The sequence below is a fragment of the Corvus moneduloides genome, chromosome 10 (assembly GCF_009650955.1).
Source record: "Corvus moneduloides isolate bCorMon1 chromosome 10, bCorMon1.pri, whole genome shotgun sequence".
NCBI classification, from domain to species: Eukaryota; Metazoa; Chordata; class Aves; order Passeriformes; family Corvidae; genus Corvus; species Corvus moneduloides.
Genome location: NC_045485.1, coordinates 27,426,555 through 27,447,404, shown reverse-complemented (window position 1 = coordinate 27,447,404; position 20,850 = coordinate 27,426,555). Strand labels below are relative to the sequence as shown.

At 50.8% G+C, this 20,850-nt stretch overlaps 1 protein-coding gene across 13 annotated transcripts in view; it reads left to right on the top strand.

Annotated features, from left to right (window-relative positions):
* MBNL1 (muscleblind like splicing regulator 1) overlaps positions 1–20,850 on the top strand; it is an 80,675-nt gene that overhangs the window by 40,887 nt on the left and 18,938 nt on the right. For 12 of the 13 annotated variants that reach the window (XM_032118917.1, XM_032118906.1, XM_032118916.1 and 9 more), the window contains 2 exons: positions 15,885–16,055; positions 18,050–18,250. In XM_032118917.1, the coding sequence (XP_031974808.1) occupies positions 15,987–16,055; positions 18,050–18,250 (270 nt within the window). In that variant the 5' untranslated portion in view covers positions 15,885–15,986. Of the gene's footprint in view, positions 1–5,837; positions 5,857–15,884; positions 16,056–18,049; positions 18,251–20,850 lie in introns of those variants that run through there. The other variant, XM_032118915.1, reaches the window with a different exon arrangement.

Below are 20,850 nucleotides of genomic sequence, written 5' to 3'. Positions count from 1 at the left end.
TCCGTTGGACTTGTTTCCATTAAAGCTGGGATTTTTAAAGAGCCGTGAACGTAGGAGAGTGTTAACTGGATACTGCAGGCATGCGCTGTGGACCATGTTTGGTCTGTGGAGGAAGAGCTGCACTTTGGTTCACGGTGTGAACCCACCTGGCATGGGTGCAGCCAGGATGGCATTGCAACGTTGTCCTGAGCTATCCCAAGCTGATGGGTGCTGTTCATGTGTAGAGGAGTTGTTTCTGCCTCGTTGGAAACCACAGACATACTTTGATTTATCAGGGATTTCCTTCAGATGATGGGAAATCGAAGGAGCTGCTCAGGAGAGGGTTTTCCCTCTGGAGCTCCAAGGGCAGCCTGGAAGCATTGGCTGATGCTGTGGGGAGGTGGAGGGTGACTCTCCCTGGGTGCTGGGCTCGGCTGGCAGGGTGGGCAGCGGCTGAAGGTGTCTCTCATGGATCCCCTGAGTCCAAGGACCTGTCCCAGCCCCACACTGAGCCCTCTGCACTGAGGCAGGGTGGTCAGGTGGGGTAGGGACGTCCCCGACCCAGCACCCTGCAAGGCTCATGCACCTGGCCCCACCACGTGCCTTCACTGGGACCAGTGGCAGCAAACAGCCACGGCAACCCAGTACTGCTGGTGTAAAAATAATACCTCAGGAGGAATAAACAAGTTATTTTTGTGTATTAGGGGTGGCCGTGCAGAGCTGACTCAGGGCCTTGCCTTTCTTATTCAGACATCCTGAGCGTTTAGACCAGCTTGAGGCACTTCCCTTGGTGTTGGGAGGGTGGAATGGTGCCAGTTGGGCCTGGGAGGTGTCAGTGCCCCGAGAGGGGCTGCTGGCTGCCAGGCAGTGCTGCTGTGTCACAGAGCAGTGGACATCCGAGTGCCAGGTCCTCAGGTCCCACAGCACCATGGGCGGGTCCTGCCAGAGCCGCTGCCCGCTCGGGTGGTGCTTGTGCCCAGGTACAATAAATTACACGGCATTGCAACAAGTGGTGAGGGAAACTTGATTTGGAAGCAGACAGGGTCAGAGTAGTAGGAAATGAATAGTGCATGGCAGAGATTGGGTGTGAAAACTGACACATAAATGTCACAGCATGAAAAATAGTTTCTCATATGTAGAATTAAACCACTTGTGACCCTCCCAGGCTACAGCAGGGCTGGGTATGCCAGGGAAAGAGCATCTCTCTTCTGTTTTACTTTTTCATGGCACTTTATCATGATAACAAGTATTAATTTTAATTGTTTTACTTTGCACATGCTGAATTCTGTCAATTACTGAATTCCAGGGCACCGTACCCATTAGGCTTCATGGGTTTTATGGTGGTGACACATGCAGAAAAAAAGGCCAAGGCTAACAGTTCTACTTAGGTGATAATTATGACATGGTAGACAGTAAAAGGAGAAGAGCTGTGTTTGTTGTCTTGCACATTTAAGGAAAGATGCAAGGCTAGTTTTCTGTCAGCCTAATCTTTATCTTTTAATGATTGTTCTTTGATATTCCCTTCAAACCAGACAGTATGAGCTTTAAAAAAAACCTCAAAGTGACCAGAGGTATTTCCTTTTCAGCCAACAGAAGCGAAGAGGAAAGATGTGGGATATGAAGGTGCCTTGGGGTGGGATGTGGTGGTCCCTGGCAGGGGCACACAGCAGTGCCCTTTGAGGGGGGAACTTGACAGCGTCTAGAGGGAACGTGGCAGTGCCCTGGGGCGGGCACAACAGCGCCGGGGGCTGTTGCTGATCTGGGGGTGCCTTTGGGCATGATGCTCCTGCGTTGCCCTCATAGGTGAATGTGGCTGGGTTTGTTAATTCCTCTTGAATTGCTGATTAAGTCGTGCAGAATCTCACTGCCGTGGATCTCTTGTTCATTGCAGTGCTGTCAGGCTGTGGGAGGGCTGGAATTGTCTGCTCGCAGCCCAGGAGGGGTGAGATGTGTGAGGAGCTGGGTTTCCCACTGACCGTGGGGCCGGTGGTGTTGCTCACTAATTACTGATTCATTAGCGTAGGAGTGCTCAGAGCAGCCCCTGCCAGTGCCAGCCCCGGCAGCGCAGTAGAGTCATCACACAGTGACACTCGTCAGCTCGGCTGGGTGTGCAGGCCAGCTGCTCTCTGCATCTTGCTCCCAGTGGGAGTACAGGTACAGTAGATACCTGCTTTGTCGCTGTGCGTGTGCCTGCCACCACAAGTACGGTTCTGTGGGCTCCAGCAGTCCCTGCCCACTGGCCTGAGGGCACATTGGGGTGCGGAACCGGGGTCGTATGAGCGGCTGTGCTCTGGGGGTGGACTGTGTGCCATGGGGGCTCAGGGGTGCAGGAGCATGTGCCTGTCCCAGGAACGTGTGCCAGCCTGGCATGAGCTACTGCTCACACTGCTGCTTTCTGCCACTGGTCCTGGGGAGCTGCGCTGACTGATTTTGGAGGGGTGTTTTGTAGGAAATCACTGTCTTGTCAAAAGTTCCCTCTTGTGGAAAACAGGTGGAATTTTTTCTTAGATGTTGTTAAAGATTCCCTGGGGGGGGGGGGGTATTGTTTGTTTTTTTTGGTTTGTTTGGTTTTTTTTTTCAAAAGATAAATTCTTCAACTTTAATTAGTTCCTAAAGTTCTTGTTGAACAGGGGCAGTGCTTTCTGCCTTAAGTGCATTTGTGGGTTTGTCCTTTCAGTCACAGTGGCATTCTGGCTGGAAGAGGCATCCACTGGCCTGACATGTCCCATTACTGGAAGCTCTGAGTGGTTTTCCTTCCAGCCCTGTGTGAGCTTCTCTTGTTCTTCGGGTTTGCAAGGCAGGACATCACTGGCTGGTTCCCCTCACACCTCCAGTCAGTGGCACTGTGGTGGTGACAGCCGTGCACCAAACACAGACCTTCACTGTCAAACCTGTGGGTCACCCCATGCTGCTCTAAGGGGCTCGATACCCACCTTTTACCTGCTGTGACAGACGTTAGTGGTCCATCAGCCCCCCATGGAAATTGATCTCCAGGCTTAGTGTTTTGTGGTGCAGCAACATCAGACTAAACTGCTTTGGAACTCCGGTGCCATGAGAGTGACGTGCACCCTGCCTACTGCAGCAGCCTGTCCTAGTGTGCTGTATTGGCCTCTCTTTTGTTTTACTACTGAATGGACTCAATGGCCTTAATTTGTTTATCATGTAAGCAAACAGTATAGGAAAGCCAGAAGTGTCAAATTTTTGGTTGCCAGAGGCAGAACTTGGTGTCAGCTGCCAAAGGCAGCCTGGCTGTGGGTATGGCACCCACACAAGTCTTCCTGCTGCTGTGAAAGGCTGCGGGTTCTGTAATGCCCAAGAGCCTCTGTCCCAGTCCTGATAGCTCTCCTCATCCCCTCCATAGCCACTGCTCTGGGTTATTTTGGCAGTACTGGAGGTGTGCGGTAGTTAGTAGAAAGGTTTGGGTGTGATCAAGCAGTATGTTTCCATCTTGGGCAGTTTATTGTGTTGTAAAATGTCTCTTACACGTGTGGGGTCATGGACCTGGAGCTGTTTGCTTTCCTGAAAATCAGGTCACTTCTCCGTGCTCCTTTCAGGGATTTCACAGGATGCCCTGTAGCCCAAGGGTTTTCCACCAGTGGAGCGCGCCGGGTTTGTTTTGTCAGGTGCCAGCCAGCCCTCACAGAACCATACATTAGCAGCAGAGCGCGTGGCTCAGCAGAGACTTCAGCGTGGCATTGCTGAAAGGGAGTCAAGATAATTTCTCATGCTGCTAATTCAAACTTGTGATCCTTTGTATACTCTTGGGGAAAGTTCTTCATGCTGAGAAAGCAGCTGTTGCCTTTTCCAGGTGCAAACAGTCACTGCTTCCCACAGTGCCAATAACCTGCTCTGATACCTGTGCACAGGTACCTGTGCTGTTGCTGTTCACCTGGGCAGGGTTCACTGTCTGCTTTCCACATTCCAAGGAAAGTGGCATCTCTGGGCAGAGCTCAGGGGATTCATTTGAAATCATATCTCCAGGCTTTGGTATTGATCCCCTGAACAGTTCCCATTTGAGTGGGTGACCTTCATTTCAGGGAAATGTTTTATTTATCTGTAAGGACAGGTACAGGCAAATTTCTTCTTTCAGCAGAAATTCTTCCCTGTGAGGGTGGTGAGTCTGGTGAGGCCCTGGCACAGGGTGCCCAGAGCAGCTGTGGCTGCCCCTGGATCCCTGGCAGTGTCCAAGGCCAGGTTGGATGGGGCTTGGAGCAGCCTGGGACAGTGGAAGGTGTCCCTGCTCATGGCACGAGGATTGGAACTGGGTGATCTTTAAGGTTACTTCCAACCCTAACAAGTCTGTGATTCTGTGATTCTATGAAATTTCTCTTTTAGAGCTTTTCTTCTCAGAGTGCTTTGTTTCATTTATGCTCAGTTGTAAACTCAAATCCTATTTTGAAATGAAGTTTAATAAACTTCCCAAATTTCAGTCAGAATTTATCATTAAACTTCCCTTGAATAAAATAATATTTTAATAATTACTTTCCCCACCAGTGTTAGGGAATTCATTATTTTTCAGTCAGTAACATATTTGCCTGACAAATGTATTCCAACTGTATTTAAATTCTATTTAAAACGGCATGTCAAGATGCCGTACTTGGCAAATCAAGGGAAAAATACACCTAAAAGGATAACAAGAAAATAGGGAAAGGTATAATTCTTAGGTAAACCCTGCCAATAAAAACCCCAGACATGTGTGTGTTGGCATTTCAGGATACGATTCCAGCAGTGATTTCCAGTGTCTGGGGTGTGGGACTGCAGTTCTCAGTAATGCTTTTAGAGCAGCCTCTCTCCCATAAAAATCCAGACATAAAAACTGACAGCCATTGACCTTCAGCCTGCCGGAGGAGGCCTTTGGTGTGCTGTTGGGCAGCAGAGAGCAATTTATCGAGGTGACGTTAATTTTTGTTATTCAGCACTGCCCTCAGCCATAACCGCGCGGCTGGCAGCGCCCGCCCGCTGACGTCTGCACCAGAGCATTGCAGTCCCTGTCCTCGCGTCACCTGCGGCCTCAGCCCTCTGCAGCCAAGGTGTTCCGTGGGCGGGGGTGGATCAGAACCTCCCGAGATTTCAGTGGGCCATTTGCTCAAGCATAACCTTCCAGGGCAGCCAGTGGGAGGTTTCAGAAGGAGTTAAAGACCACCACTGTCAAAATACACTGGTGAAAGTCCTGGGTGTTGCGAGGGATAAGAGTGCATCAAACTTAAGGGATTGCTTCTCTTCCCCGCTCTTCCAGCTAGTCCTTGTTTGGGAGCTTGTGTACCCCAAGCCCTTGTACACATCTGGAAGGGGTCGCTCTGTCCCTGGTCACATCCAGCTGCAGATGGGGGATGCGGGTCCTATCAGAAGAGCCATGTGTCTTGTCTGATGGGGCAGGGGGTGACACCAGGCTGGGGGTACGCTGTGGCCATGGGCATCTCCGGGAGCTAAAGGCACCCGTCAGGGTGCCCAGGCTGGGGTCCCTGTGCAGTGGGTGCCCATGATGGGCTCAGTCCTGAGCTCTGTGCAGAAGGATCAGCACAAGGATGGCGCCTCACCCCTCTCCTGCTGCTCGTTTGCCTTTTCTGTTCCAGGGCAAATTTCTTGTGAAGATTCTGTGTAGTTCTCTATGTCATGCCTGTGCAATTTGGGGAAGAGCTTTATAACTGGAGCAGCAGAGTGGCACCACTCCTGCCACAGAGGCACAGCTGGGCTGTCCCACCTCATGTCCCACCTGCAGCCAAGCACAGAGGCAGCAGCAGGGGATGGCGATTTCTCTCTTGAAATCAGAAAAGCGAGATGTTATTTTTAAACTACAGAAATTCCATTTAAATATGGTCCCACTAATGAGGAATCATCCTGCACAGCTACACGTGAGTGAGAGCACCAGTGACCCAGGTGAGTCACCTGCCACCACCTCCCTGTGCACCAGGCACGAGAGGCTGAAAATGCCACTGTGCTGCAAAACCAGATGAAAGCACTTATATCTCTGGGGTATTTTACCTGTGCAAATACCTGCCTCAGATCTCAAGTTTGATAAGTAATAAGAATACTCTGCTTGAGCCAGTGAGACAGTGAAGCGCGTGCCCTGGGCAGCAGTGACAGGGACAGTGGGAACAGCCCTGCAGCCAGTCAGGGCAGGTGCTGAACCACTTTTAAGTTACATCAATGATATAAAAAAATCCATGAGGACATACATGGTGCCCTCCCTCATGTGGGATTCCCTTTTTAAATTTGCCGTAAATAGCGCTGACCTGTTCCAGCGGCTCTGCTGAACAAGGGCCGTGTCCTTTTTGTTTGTTCCTCCAGTTTAGATGCAGCGTTTGACAACATGCCCACTTTCTGCCATACCACCAAATACACTAAACAAATCATAAGCCTGAAAATATTAAATATTAATTATGCTGCAGCACACCCATTAAACAGTTGCAATGACAGACCTTATGCTCACAGCTGGTTTCAGTCATTCCCTTGGAACTGCTGAGAGCCTGAGCGCGGCAGCAGGAGGCAGAGGGGCTGGTTTCAGACGGAGTCACTGGCAGGGGATTAAAGCTGTGAGCAGGAGAGTGGATCACAGCAACCCTGGTATCTGCTCAGCACCGCACTGTTCCGGCCCTTCCGCTGGGCACTGCGGGACTCTGCACCGATAAACAGATTAAATCTCCCATGTGCTTGACTTGATCTGGACATAAAGGCATTCATTCTCCTCTTAAATTGTGAGTTATTACACGCTTGAGTGAGGATCGTGTGGATTACTAGAGATTGCTCTAAAAGGATTTGGTGGCGTTGGAAGTTCAAGGAGCAGCTGGAGCTCTCGCTGGGAACAGCTCGTGGTTCCCAATGGTGCTGTGACCCACGTGCTGCCCCTTGGGCTGGGGGGAGGCTGCTCTTTCTGTACCTGCTTGGAAAAACGTAATTCCCTCGTGTCCTGGGATACAGCACTGGCTGGGGGCGGGTGGAGGGGTGCTTGGGAGAAACGTAGTATTGCTCAGTTGCAGGCTGCAGGGTTTGCGTGTCCTGGAGTGTCCTGATGGATTGATACATACATACACTGTGTCTATATAGACATGTGGATATACAAATATTTGTAATAATACCAAGATCAACCACAAATTGTATTGAATATTTATGTAAATTTTTTAATACATAAATATAAATAAAATTTATAAAAGTTAAATAATTTATATAAATACTTGTACATCCATATGTGGTTGATGCATTTGCTAATGCTGTTATGAAATGAGAATTGGGGGTATCCCAGCAGCCACCTTACCCAGGGTCAGAGTGGCTAGGGCTGGACAGGTGCTCAGCTGACATCGCTATGGGTGCAAGGAAAAGTGGCACAGCTGTGAATATCCCCATCTGCATCCCTGTCCCCATCCCCATGCCGCTGTTCTGGCACTGGGGATCATTCTGTGCTTCCTCGGGGCTGAGGAGGAGGAGGGACCCGCAGACAGCAGGAGCAGCGGGGAGGGTTTTGCTGCTGAGCTGGTGTCTTTCCTTCTGTTTAGTGCTGGCAGTCTGCTTGCCCTGTTTGCTTTTTTCTTTCTTTTTTTAAATCCCGTTGTATTTCATGGCAGTAGGACAGCTCCCGTACGAGTGCTATTAGCTGTGCAAGCCAAATGATCCATTAGAGGGGTTGAGGCTTTTATGTACAAGAATCACGCACAAAGACGTCATTAAGTGGTCACTCTGGTGTGTTTTCATACAAAAGGATTCACTTAAAAGTGTCTACAGAGTGCTGCCATCAGTATCCCTGTGCCACAGCAGCAGCCCTGGAGGGAGCTGAGGGGGCTTCACGGGGGAGATGCCCTCACTTCCTTCCCCTGGAGGTGTGTTTTCCCCCAGCTGGCATTCTGCTTGCTCATGAGAGTTGTTTGGGAGTGTCCAAGCCCGCAGCACCTCCATGGCAGGCTGTGAGCTGGGGGGGCTGCAGGGCCCGGCGGGCGAGCACCGCTCCCAGCTCTGGGTTTGGCCCTGGACCAGCCGCTGGGTACGGTGTGGGACCAGCTCTGGGGAGAGGCACCTGTGGTCCCACAGCATCGGGCAGTGGCAGAGCTGGGGTGCAGGGACCCCTCCAACAGGTGTTAGGCGTGTTTCCAAACAGGCTGAGCATTCAGCTTTGTGTAGAGCCTCAGTGATTGCAGTCCTGCCTCTGACTGGCTTCAGAGGTGTAAGCGCAGCCACTGACTCGTGGGATTGCAGGCTGCGTGCTTCAAGGCAGTCAGAGAGGCCCTGTAATATATTAAAAAAGTTTCTCTGAATGTGGCAGGCAGCCTCAACACGAAGTGCCTGCAAACAGTTTGTTTTTAAAAAGGAAACCATGGCTTACATGGAGTTAAATGTTTTCCTGTAAAACACATGGGCATCAGGATAAATAGTTTTACCATTTACAGGCAATAGTTGATGGTATGTAGCAGCCATTCTCCTGCTCGGGTTCAAACGCGCCGGGTCAGGAGGAATTTGTACTCCCTAACAGAGGGAGGTGTTTGTGTGTTTGTTTTGGATCAGAAGCATTCCGTGTGTTCCAGCTGCGCTGTTGAGCTGTGGCTGCTGGTTCTCCAGCTTCGGCATCCTCAGCACAGGGGGACCAGCCCCAGGCAAACCCAGGCCAAGGGAGTGCCGGCAGAGCAGCCACAGCTCCAGCAGCAGCCAGTCGGTACCACAGCACCGTCAGAACACCCAAAAGTGTTTGAAGTGACTGAAAATTATGTCAGTCATTAATAATTGCTACATAATGATGGGGTAGTGCGTGTTCACGCAGGGTAGGTGGGATGCAGCACTCACTGGAGTCTCTGCTGGCCACAAGGAGATTTTTCTTTTGTCTTTAGGAGAGCCTGTTAAATGTTAGAGGGTTGTAGGTCTGACTACAAATAGCTACTTAAAATTACAGAATCACAGGCTCAAACATTGGTTTGGGTTGGAAGGGACCTTAAAGCTCATCTTGTTCCACCTCTCTGCCATGGGAAGGGAGCTTTCCACTACACCAGGTTGCTCCAAGCCTTGTCCAGCCTGGCCTCGAACACTGCCAAGGATGGACATTCATCCATCTCTCAGGGCTCTGCTGGCATAGAAATGCTCCAGGGAGCCCCTCCAAGTGCTGCAGGTGGTTACAGGCCATGGTAGTTGCCCAAGACTGTCAGCAGAAATTGCAGCTGCTTCTGTTCCGTGCTTTCATGTTTATAAGCCAGATTCTTTGCATCCTGAGGCCTGGAAGTTCTCTTCTGGATTCAATGGTAGCAACAATGGCAGCAGTGCTGCATGCAGGATCACAGATTTAACCATCAGCTCACACGTTTGCTTGAAATCCAGACCAGCCCCATGGGGCTGCTGTTTGTTTCACTTCAGTTTGAGTTTGGAATAGGTGGAAGCAGAGTTTAGGCCACCGTGTTTTCCTGGGGCACTGAAAGGCTGGTTTTACCTGGTGCAGAGGGTGCCCCACACACATTTCCATCAACGTGGGGGTTTGGCGCTGGCTGCGGGCAGAGGCAGTTCCTGGTGCTGTCACAGGGATCCTGCGTCTTAAACTCTGTCGCTACACAACTTTTAATTGGAAATTAATTTGGCTCCAGGGCATCCTGAGCAACAATGTATACTATGAATTTGAGTAGAAAGGTTGTTGCATCAGTGTGGTCGAGGTGATCAGCACCCATTGGTGTCCGCACAGCACCAGGCTCCACACTCCTGCTTGAGCCGTGCCAGCGAGAAGGGCAGCTCTGCCTGCAGTGGTGGGGCTGGCACTGGGACCTTGGGGAGAGCCAGGGGTTTACTCAAGAGACCTCAGGGAGAGCCAGGGGTTATTCCAGTGATGTCTCTGCATGCAGTGAGCAGCACGTTCCTGCTCTCGACTCTCTTGCCCTGGACTTCTATGGAGATGCTTTCATGGCACGGTGTTGGTGCATTGATGGAAACCAAGAAGCTTTCCCGTTGTCCCTTGAGCAGTAGTTGGTGTGGGAACTCGCAGAGAGGGGCGCTGCCAGTGCTGGGGAGCTCGCGTTGTGCTACTGCAGTGATACAAAAATAGCGTAAATAAACAGACCCAGCGGGCTGGTGCAGCTCGGAGCAGAGGCTTTCCCAGAGCAGCTGCATTTCTGGCAGCCGTGCGACCCTCAGGTGCGCAGAGGGCGCCGGGGTCACCTCACCCGGCAGCGCAGGAGCTCCTGTGCAGCCGGACAGGTTGCCCTGGGCAATGTGGGATCAGCGCCGGCCGGGGGGCAGGCAGTGAGGGGCACACAGTGGCCTGCTGGCTCTGAGTGCTTGTCGTGGGTTTGTGCTGCTGCAGGAGGATGACCTCAAGCAGTGACTGCAGGATTGCTGAGCTCCATGTGCACTCCCGTGTTTGTCTGTGACAGCAGTAACTGGGATCTTTGTTTAGACTCTGTCCGTACAAAATCCTCCTGTATTTCTGCTTTGGCTGAGCTCGATCTGATGATGCTCCCCAAACCTCCAGCCCCTCCTGCAGAGCATGGCCCCTCTCCAGAACCGTGGGCTGCGTCCCAGCACTGTCAGTGTGTGACCAGCGGACAGGAGCAGGAACGCGCACTCAGCACTGCTCTGGCCAACGGGGTGGGACCGCGCGTGTCCCCGCGGCTGTGGGTGTCCCCGTCCCAGCCCAGAACCCCTCGGGGTGGTAGAGCAACGCTGACAACAGCGACAGGTATCCTGCTGCCCACCGTGTGTCCCTGGGGAAGGAGCCAAGCGCAGGGTAAGCCCAGCCTGAGGTTCAGGGGTGCTGGTGGGGTGGTGGGCTCCCAGGCTCCTTCCGGGCGAGGAGCTGGGTGTTGCACTGGGTGACAGCACGGTGGGATGCTCTCGGTCCTCCCTGCCTGCTCCACCCCAGGAGCACTCAGGGTGGCGAGTCTGCTCGCAGAGTCTCCAAGGGCATCAGGGCCCTGGCAGTGCCCTGTGTGGGGCAGACAGAGCTCCCACAAGTCCCTCTCCCTGGGGTCCTGACAGGTCAGGTCATGCCCGGAGAAGAAACAGCCCTGTGAGAGCAGTTTGCTAATTAGATCTAATTTACTGCATCACCAGGCTGTGCTTTCCAAGAAAATTCTAAGCTGAAGTGCACCAGCATGATGAGTTTGCTGTTCTTCTGTTTTGTGGCAGATCAGATGGTGTTTCTGAGGAGGTGTTGGTAAATAATTAGTTTGAATTTGAATTAGTTCAAAGATTAGGTGGATACTGAAAGCTGTGGATGTTTGCAAGCTCTTAAAATCGTTTTGAGGGCCTAACAGCTACTCCAGGTCAGGCCCCTGCCTTTCAGCCCTGGATGCAGATACCTGCACTAAGCCCTGGAGCATGTGCGAAATTGGGGTTCACACACACCCCACTGCAGCAGAGGCAGAAGGCAGCAGTGCCAGGACAGAGATACTTGGGTCACAGGAACAGGAGCAGCACCCCAGCCTCAAATTCTTGTTAATTGGCTACTCATTTCTGCTGATACTTCCTTTAAATATTCCCTCAAGGAAAAAATAAAAATTGTTAGTATCCGCATCACCTGAGCCATAGCTGCAGCGGGTAAAGGAGCTTGCAGTCTCAGAAGGGAATCCCAAGAAAGCTTTTCCATTATTAAATACGCAATCAGGGTATTTTCTGGAGATTATTATCAGAGAGCAAAAATTGCAGTTGTATTCCTAACATTTAGTGTGGGATGTTAAAAGAAGGGCGTGCTGTGCTTCCCCGAAAACTGGTGTTGTGGGGAAGAGCCTGGTGGTGACCACACGAAATGGGCTCACTCCTGTTTACCTCTGTGCAGGTCTGAAAAACCCAGGTGTACTGTCACGATCCAACACACTTGTCAGAGGATCCAAGTCTTCTAGAAATACCCTGTATTTTCAGAATGCAGAATTTTGGGAGTGATTTTTCCAAGGCAGGATTGGTCAGTTTCTTTTGTCTGAGTTTTCCATAATTCTGTAAGCGTTCACACAAAGTGCCTTGTGCTTTGTGGGGAATAAAGCCATGGTGCGTAGCTGGGAATGCTTCTGCCCTGTGGGAAGGTGCCTGGGGACAGGTACATGTTCCTGCTCCCCTGAATGCAAGGGGAAAAATCCTCCCAGTCCGACTCCTGATCACCAGACCATGCTGAGCCTCGTGCTGCACCTGATGAGGTGTCACAGGAGGCTGAGCACAGCAAGGTCAGGCACATCCTGCTCCCAGCCAGAGTGGGTGGCATTTCTTCATTTCTGACAGTGAAAGTGAGCCGTACAGAGTAGGAAACAAATCCATGTATTAAACACAAAAAAAACCAATGGAGAGGCTGCATGAGGTTAAAAGATTTACTGGTGCAAGGGGAGAGCAAAGCAAATGTGTGTGTGCTTGCTGCCATGCTTCAAATAAGAGTGAAAAGTTTGTGTGGCAGCTGCTGCAGGCACGGTGCTGTCTGAGTGGTCGGGGGGCTGGCGCTGAGCTCCGCCGGGCGCTGCCTGACACTGCTGAGCCCCGAGTGGGGCAGAGCACCACGTGAGAGTGGCTGGGACGCCGAGGGACACAGCTGGCCCTCTGCCCCTCACTCTGCTGGCCTCGAGGGCCTCTGCTGAGGGGCATGCTGGGGAGCCTCGGGAGCATTTCTCCTAAGTTTTAGTGCAGCAGGATTGTGTTAATCCCCCAGTGTGCTGGTGCAGCCCATGGGGACACTGCAACACCCACTGCCGCCTCTGAATTTACTCACTTAAAATATTCCTTTTGTAATGATTTGGAAGAGGGTTCAGAAAAGGTTCAGGGAGATGAAAATCTGCCTTGAACTCTGCTGACTGCAGTTAGCAGGATCCAGTGACAAGGTAATTAGGAGCTGCTCGCTGCAGGGTCAGGGGGATGAATGCTGCCCGTGTTCTGGTGAGATCTGTGACGGTGGTTTCCAGCCTGCCGTTTCCAGCTCCTGGGCGCTCTGTGGACCATTTGTAAAGGTCCATGGAGTAAAAGTGAGGCAAGAAACCCTGCTCCCAGACAGACAAGTCTGCATTTCTTTTGGGAAAGTCGCTAAGGTCTGTAAATTAAAAAAGATTGAAGGTTAAAGGTGCCCTGGGCTCCAGAGCTACATGCAAACGAGGAGGATGTGTTTTCGTAGTATCTGGTGATAGCTAAGCATAAGCACCATTTACCTGGGGCTGTGGTATATTCTGGTAGTCTTTAACTCTAAGTAAATAGCTTTCCTTAAAGACCATCTCCTAGGTGGATAGAAATGCTAGTCTCAGTGGGGAAGCAGCGAGGCTCCTTGTTTCCTGGGAGCCAGAGGACATTGCATTAGATCACAAGAATGATTTTTTATAGCTTTAAAGCATTTGGATGTATGAAGTACATTAAGTGGTTGGGGTGTACAACACGTACTGCCAGGCTTTGGATCTCATCCAGAGAGTTGTGGATCAGCCTAAACCCCAGCGCTGAAATAAGGACATTGAGTTTAATCTGGATTTCAGAATCAGGTTGGTTAACTGCTCCTCTGATTCCAGGCACATATGTTGTAGTTCCATGTTACTCATTTAGCAGTAATTGGCTCTTTTACATTGTGCTCATGGAAGATCTCATTTTCCAGGTATCTGGTAAATGTGTCAGCATGCCCCATGTCCTCAGGGGTAACAACATCTAATATGGGGTTAGTGTTGAGAGAAAAACTGACTTAATTATAACTGTCCCAGGCCTTTACCTGCCAGTGCACACAGGGGTGAAATGCTTTCGGGGGCTTGGGGATGCTGAAATGAGTTGGTTTAGGTGTTAAAGGAGAGAACTGGAGGTCATTTTCCCAAAACCACCCCCAGGGCTGAGAGCTGCCTTCCCCGAGTGAAGGTTGCTGGGTGCCAGACTGGTGGGAGATGTCCCACGTGTCCTTTCAGCCGGTCCAGCCCAGGCTGTGCTGGCCCCTGTGCAGGTCTGGCCGCTGCTGACTGGGATATCCGGTGCCAGCTTTGGTCCCCATGGCAGGGACGGGGCAGCCCTCTGGCACTGGGGATGTCCAGGGTGCACCCACGGGTGGAAGAGCCACCAGCATATCCAGCTGTGTACAGATGTGCATCCACACTGTAAAACACTGCTGCAGTTAAAAGCACAGCGACTACAACTCTCCATAAGCACTGATCCCTGCTGCCACCTTTTCTGCTAATGAACTGTCTGGTTTTTACTGAAGTATCCAAGTCCTTGTTTGCTCTAGGAAGCTTCTTTCCCCTGTAACAAGACTTCCTCAGGCAGCACATGTTTTTTCCCTGTCTTATCTGCAGTTATTGTGCTCTTGGCTCTGTAGATGAGCTTTCTTCTCCATGCATTGCAGTCGTGGTCTCCACAATCTCCGTAAATGCTTTCCTTAACCATGGTGTGTTGCCTGAAGATACCCACAAAACTTTAGGTATTTTTCTTTGACCAAGTCTGTCTTCCTCTGCAGGATCAGATGTCAGCTGAATAACTATGAAAATGAGTTTTAAGATGGTTGGAGTGTCAGCAGGAGAGACAGACTGGGAGGGGAGCAGCAGCAAACTGTTTGTCCTACCCTTTAGGGGAGACAAAAATTATCCTACAAATTAGATCTCTGGCAGATTGTTTAACAAGGATAATCTTAACTTTCTGAGCAAAATTGCAGTGTAAGGTCAAGCTGTATTGAATCAATTTGTTTCCTGATAAAAACCGTTTCTTACTCAAACTAAGTTTGTCTTTTGCCTTGTCATTGTTCTTGTTTGGATTTATTTCAAAGATGAATGAGTAAAGAAAAAAAATGTAATTTTAGGAATCTCTGGTTTTTTTCAGAAAAGAATTTAATTGTCCTTTTTAGTTGGGTTCTTTAGTTTTTGGTTTTGCTATCCCTTTAGTGAAAGTACGGGCTTGGTGTTACAACTTTAAAGAAGTTCCCCAGCAGAGGGGTCTGTGTTCCCCGGCAGAGGGGTCTGTGTTCCCCAGGAGGGGTCTGTGTTCCCCAGGAGGGATCTGTGTTCCCCAGGATGGGTCTGTGTTCCCCAGCAGAGGGGTCTGTGTTCCCCAGCAGAGGGGTCTGTGTTCCCCAGGATGGGTCTGTGTTCCCCAGGAGGGGTCTGTGTTCCCCAGGATGGGTCTGTGTTCCCCAGGAGGGGTCTGTGTTCCCCAGGATGGGTCTGTGTTCCCCAGCAGAGGGGTCTGTGTTCCCCAGGATGGGTCTGTGTTCCCCAGCAGAGGGGTCTGTGTTCCCCAGGAGGGGTCTGTGTTCCCCAGCAGAGGGGTCTGTGTTCCCCAGCAGAGGGGTCTCTCTCCCCTGATCCCTCTGCCCACACTCCGGGGCTGAGCCCCTGTGTGAGCGGTGCCTTTGCTCCCGCTGGCCTTTGGCTTTAGAGGTTTTTCAAGCAGCTGGGGGCTTTGGGGCTAGTTCTCAGCAGTCACCCCTGTGCTTTGCTGGCCCCAGGGAGGTCCACCAGGGTCTGGGTGTGCATCGTGCACAGAGCTGTTGTTTATTGTTTCTGGTTGTCGATGGTTGTCGCACCGCTGAGCATCCTTTGATCCACGTTAAACTGGTGCATGAAATTTGTTTGCCACATTTGAATTCAGTGAAAAATTTACAAACGAGTCAGTTCTGGTTTTCCTGTTAGGTTTGCACAATCACAACGAAAATGCATCCTGTGGAGGAGGCTTCCCTCAAAGATGCTGGATTCCAGGTGTAGTGAAGCACAGAGAGGTGCTGGTTCCCTTCATGGAGCAGGAGCATGTCCCCAAGAGGAGGAACATGCTGTACTTCCAGAACAACTCATGGTCACTCATCTTCAGAAGCTTTAAAAAGAAACTGTTTCAGAGTTGTGCTGGGTTAACAAATGGCCCAGCAAAGCCAAGCCAGCAGCAGATAGAGGAACTGTCCGGCGGCTCTGGGCAGCATGTGACAGCCCTTCTCCCTCAGCCTGCAGCCTGCCTGTGTCTGCTTTAGCCCATGGCATAAGGAGCAAAGATGCAGCTTCTAATCCTACTGTGCCAATTCTCTTCTTCAGGGTCGATGTTCAAGGGAAAACTGCAAATATCTTCACCCACCACCCCACTTAAAAACGCAGCTGGAGATCAATGGCCGCAATAACCTGATTCAGCAGAAGAACATGGCCATGCTGGCCCAGCAGATGCAGCTCGCCAATGCCATGATGCCCGGAGCCCCGCTGCAGCCCGTGGTATGTGCACCCCAGGGTTCCCTCAGGGAGCTGAGGGCAGGCAGCACAGGCTTCCACACCAGGGAAATCCCACAAAGGTCGGGAATGGGGAGAGGAATCAGCTGCAGTGAAATGCTCCTCTGTATGTCTTTGTGTTGCTTAATTCTGCCTTGCCTGAAGTAATATTTTTATTTAATTTCAGTAGTCTTGGGTTAATTTAATTTATCTTCTGCAACTTATTTCTCAAAGTTTGGAAAGCGAGTGATCTCTGTGAGATTTTTGTTTCCTTTGCAGTATCATGCGCTCTAGGAAACTCCTGGCTTTGAGAAGATTCCCTTGAGTGAAGGGATGTTTTCCCTCACTCAAGGGAACTTTCCCAGAGAGTTGCTTGCTGGAATTGAGCTTTGGTTTAGGGGGAGTTAGGCTCAGCTTGACCGTGGCTGTGCATCAGTCAGTATGAGCCCAGCAGGGAGCTGGGGTGGCTCTGTGCCCCGGCCCAGCAGTGGCTGGAGGACAGGGGGGTGTCCCCACTTAGGCCTGTGCAGCACATTGCGATGTGCCTGTGAGCTTCAGAGCAACACCAGGTGGCTCTGATAACATGCTGTTATTCTGCAGTGGTCAAAAGGCTGCAGGGTATTTGTATTGGTGTAAAATAAGCTCAATAGAAACTATATGGAGTAGTCTTTAATTTGGTGTACACAGACACACAGGTGTCTGTTTGAGTGTACTGGGCTGAAATCAAACATCAATATCTTATGTTACACACTAACAGACTGGTTATTTTAAACTTCATTATTACATAGCTGATAACACAGTAATGGAAAGTGAAGTTAATTAATAGTGTATTTAAGAGTAATATTTAATTTCCTGTAATATTTGCCAGATTGTTTTTCACTCACATGGATGAAGAATCATAAGCATTACAGAAATTATACCCCTTTACATAGGTCTCAAGTCTGTTTTCTCCAGTAATCCCTGCATGGTTTTGTTCATTATTTCCAATGTATCTTGCTTCCAAACAATTCAGTCATTTCCTCAGGAATACAAAAACATGTGCTGTTCTGTGCTGTCTGCCTTAAATTGATATGAAACAGAGAAAGAGTTGTGTTAATTCTGTAGTTGTTTTTCCCTCTAAAAATTAGTTGGGGAAAAAAACCTAAATGCCTAGAGTAACTGCTTTATTTAGATAGTGAAAGACAAACACTCCTGGCTGAATTTTATTTGGCAGTTACACTGCATTTGGGGGCAGGAGAGTTGTTTAATCCTTGCTGCAGTGTAGCAGCTCTGTGTTGGGTTTTCACAGCATTATTTCAGCTCTACACCCAGTTACCTTCACACCACAAGGGCACTTGACTCTTTTTTGAAAACATGCAAACAAACAAAAAATCATATTTGCATGCGCTCTTTCTTCCACTGGTTTAATGTTTTACCCTAACTAAAGCATCTCCCTGATGCAGTGAGTGTCTGAGTATCTGCATGGCCAGCCTGTTGAATTGAAGGATTGTGGCTATGTGAAACTCCAAGTTCCTGAGTCAGCTGTAGCTGCACCAGGGTCAGAAAAGCTTTGCCTGTGCCTGAAGTCAAGTGTGGTTGATGCTTTGTCAGGGCTCTCAGATGCCTTTTCCCTAAGAGCCAGCATTGTACCTGCTGTGGCCATGTCCCCGTGGTAGGCCTGGATTCTGTGTGACCCCACAGAGTGTCTGCCATTCATTATGGCATTGCTGGAGTGCAGATCCACCGGGAGTTTGCTACAGGAGCTGCCACATGCTGTGAGCGTGCAAGGGAGCTGGAGGAGGAGAACCAGCCGAGGCTGGTGGGGTTGCTTGTCCCGTGCTCTTGCTCACGTGCAGCAACTGCACAGGTGTTCCCCATGTCCCACAAACACAACAAATGCTCCTTCCCAGTTAGCAGCAGAAACTCACCTTGTTCAGCTCAAGGGGATGGCCACAGAGTTGTTATGGTGACAGCACAGCAAGCACAAATGTTAAGTGTCTGTTCCCTGTCTCCGATTGCAGCCAATGTTTTCTGTTGCACCGAGCTTAGCCACCAACGCGTCAGCCGCCTTCAACCCCTACCTGGGGCCCGTCTCTCCAGGCCTGGTCCCCGCTGAGATCCTGCCCACGGCCCCGATGCTGGTGACAGGAAACCCCGGGGTCCCAGTTCCTGCCGCTGCCGCCGCTGCTGCCCAGAAGCTGATGAGGACAGACAGGCTGGAGGTAGGAGCTGGGTGATGTAACTTACTCTCACAAGTGCTATCATTTATTTTGTCTTCTAGGTATGAAATACTTTTCTTGTGAAAGCAAATAATGCAGGTTTCACTTGGGCTGGTAATGTCGTATCTTGATGACGGGTAAGAACGAGGAGTGACTGTACAGTAAGTTCAGCCTGGCATTCTGCTTCTGACCCTCCCTTGCAGAAAGAAATGGGAATATTTAGGAATGATCATGGTGGCAGCAAGAGTGCCACGAAGCTGTTAGTGTGTGCCCAGAAGGTGTTAACATGGTGGGGGCACAGGCACTGAGCGCTTGGGAGAGGTGCAGCGCTTCAGCTGCTGGAGTGCAGGATGACTCGGCCTCTCTGGCTCTGACAGACGGTGCCCACGCTCCCCTGCCGGCCTCCCGCACCTGGCTTATCACCCTCGCTACAACCCTGACAAGTGTTGGTGCTCTTGAGCTGCTGCTCTCCCTTGCTCCAAATCTTTCTTATCTGAAAGGCCTGACAGTGTTTTCGGCACCTTATCGGTGCTGCATGGGCGGGGAGCCAGGGACGTGCGCCACTGCCACGAGCTCGGGGCACAGCCCATGAGCACAGCCCATGGGCACAGCCTGAGAGAGAGCAGAGCCCGTGGGCACAGCCTGAGAGCACAGCCTGAGAGCACAGCCTGTGAGCATGGATCACAGCCTGAGAGCAGAGCCTGCGGGCACAGCCTGAAAGCAGAACCTGTGAGCAGAGCCTGCGGGCACAGCCTGGGAGCACAGCCTGAGAGCATGGATCACAGCCTGAGAGCAGAGCCTGCGGGCACAGCCTGGGAGCACAGCCTGAGAGCATGGATCACAGCCTGAGAGCAGAGCCTGTGAGCAGAGCCTGTGGGCACAGCCTGAGAGCATGGATCACAGCCTGAGAGCAGAGCCCGTGGGTACAGCCACAAGCACAGATCGCAGCCCATGGGCACAGCCGGAGTGCAGGTGCTTGGCAGCCCTGCTTGGGTCTGGTGGTTAGAAGGCAGCAATGGGGGAGGCTGGGCAGCCAGGCTGCCCTGCTGTCACCCTGGTGTGTGCTGGACATGGCAGGGCGTGAGGGCACAAGGCCGCTGCCCCCTGCGCGGCTGCTGGTGCTCTCCCTTCTGGCAGCGGGTCTGGTCACTGAGCTCAGGGAGCACGCTGGGAGGAGCAAGAAGGATCTTTGTTTTATGCAGCCCACTGTATTTGTAACTGTTCTTTCTGCCTGTGCATCTGCACTAACAGGATTAACTCTCCTTACAAGGGAAATTAATTCCTTTTCCTTAGCTGCATCCCTGGCTGAGGAGCTGCTGCTCAGAAGGGGTGAGCTGGGAGCAGTGTGGAGGGTCATCTGGCAGCCAGTGTTTCCCACTGCTACGGTCACTATTCTCAGAGCCCACATCACCACAGGTCACCCTCCTGTGGGATCACATCATTTCCCTTTTTAGAGATGTTTTCCCTGGGGGAAGCGTTCCCCAAAGCACGCTCAGGTTACAGGGGAGGCAGCTGTGCCGAGGTCTGAGCTGGCACACAGGTGGCTGGTTGGAATCACCCAGGGATGTTTTTCCCTTGAGGACTCTGTTTCATACACCTGCCAGAGGTGGATTAAAACCAAAATGCAATTAGGTAGATTCATAAATAAATCACAGTGGATTTGGAAATGAGTATGGAGAGGAGAATGCCAATGATGGGAACCCTTTGGGTTGTGCTGCCAAGATCAGCTGCTGTGATTTGTGCTTCCAGCCCTGCAGTGCCCATGGGCTGGTCAGGCTGGGACATGAGGGCTCAAAAACATTCTGGTCATAAGCAGGATGTACCCATTGTCCCCAAGCACCCAGGGAAGCAGGAGCACCCCTTTGTGTGCACCTCCAGGGCAACCCCAGTGCTGGCTGCAGGCTGTGACCACTGCACAGGGAGCTAATGATGTCTGGGACTTCAGCGTACAGGATTTGGCCCTCTGGACGCTGCATTCTCTTGATATTGCTCTTCAGAGAAGTGATGCACTGCTGAGCCAAACTCCTCTGAATGAGGGGGAGATGCTAGAGTAGCACTCTCAGGGTCACAATACTGTTTTCCCTTTTGCAAATGCAGTTTAAACAGTGAAACATGTAGGTGAGAAGATAATTTGCAAATGCTTTCCAGTGCAGTGGTCATTTGATCTGGAGTATCCAAATTTAATATCCAAACACTAAACAAGCACGTCATTTTTATGAACAGCAAAACATTTGAATGTACTTTATAGGTTACAGAAATGCAGAACGAATTCTGGAGATTCTGCATGATCTGGCTATTACTTCCCAGAGGAGCCAGCAATGTCTACCTGCTCTTCCAGGGAGCTGCTGCTGTGGGATTGCCATTTGTTATGGCATGATCAGAGCTTTATAAGGCTCCGCTCACTCTCCCTTGGAATGATCTGTCCTGGAGAAAAATAACCACAATGATGTTAGCATCTAATCTTGGAGTATGATTGGTTCTGCTTAGAATTTTAAATATTTATTTTCAAGAGTTATGTACACTGGCAGGAATTGAGTCAGCACACGTTCTGGGATACAGACCCAGGCTGTTCCCAAGCTGAAAGCTCTCAGTAGGCACACCTG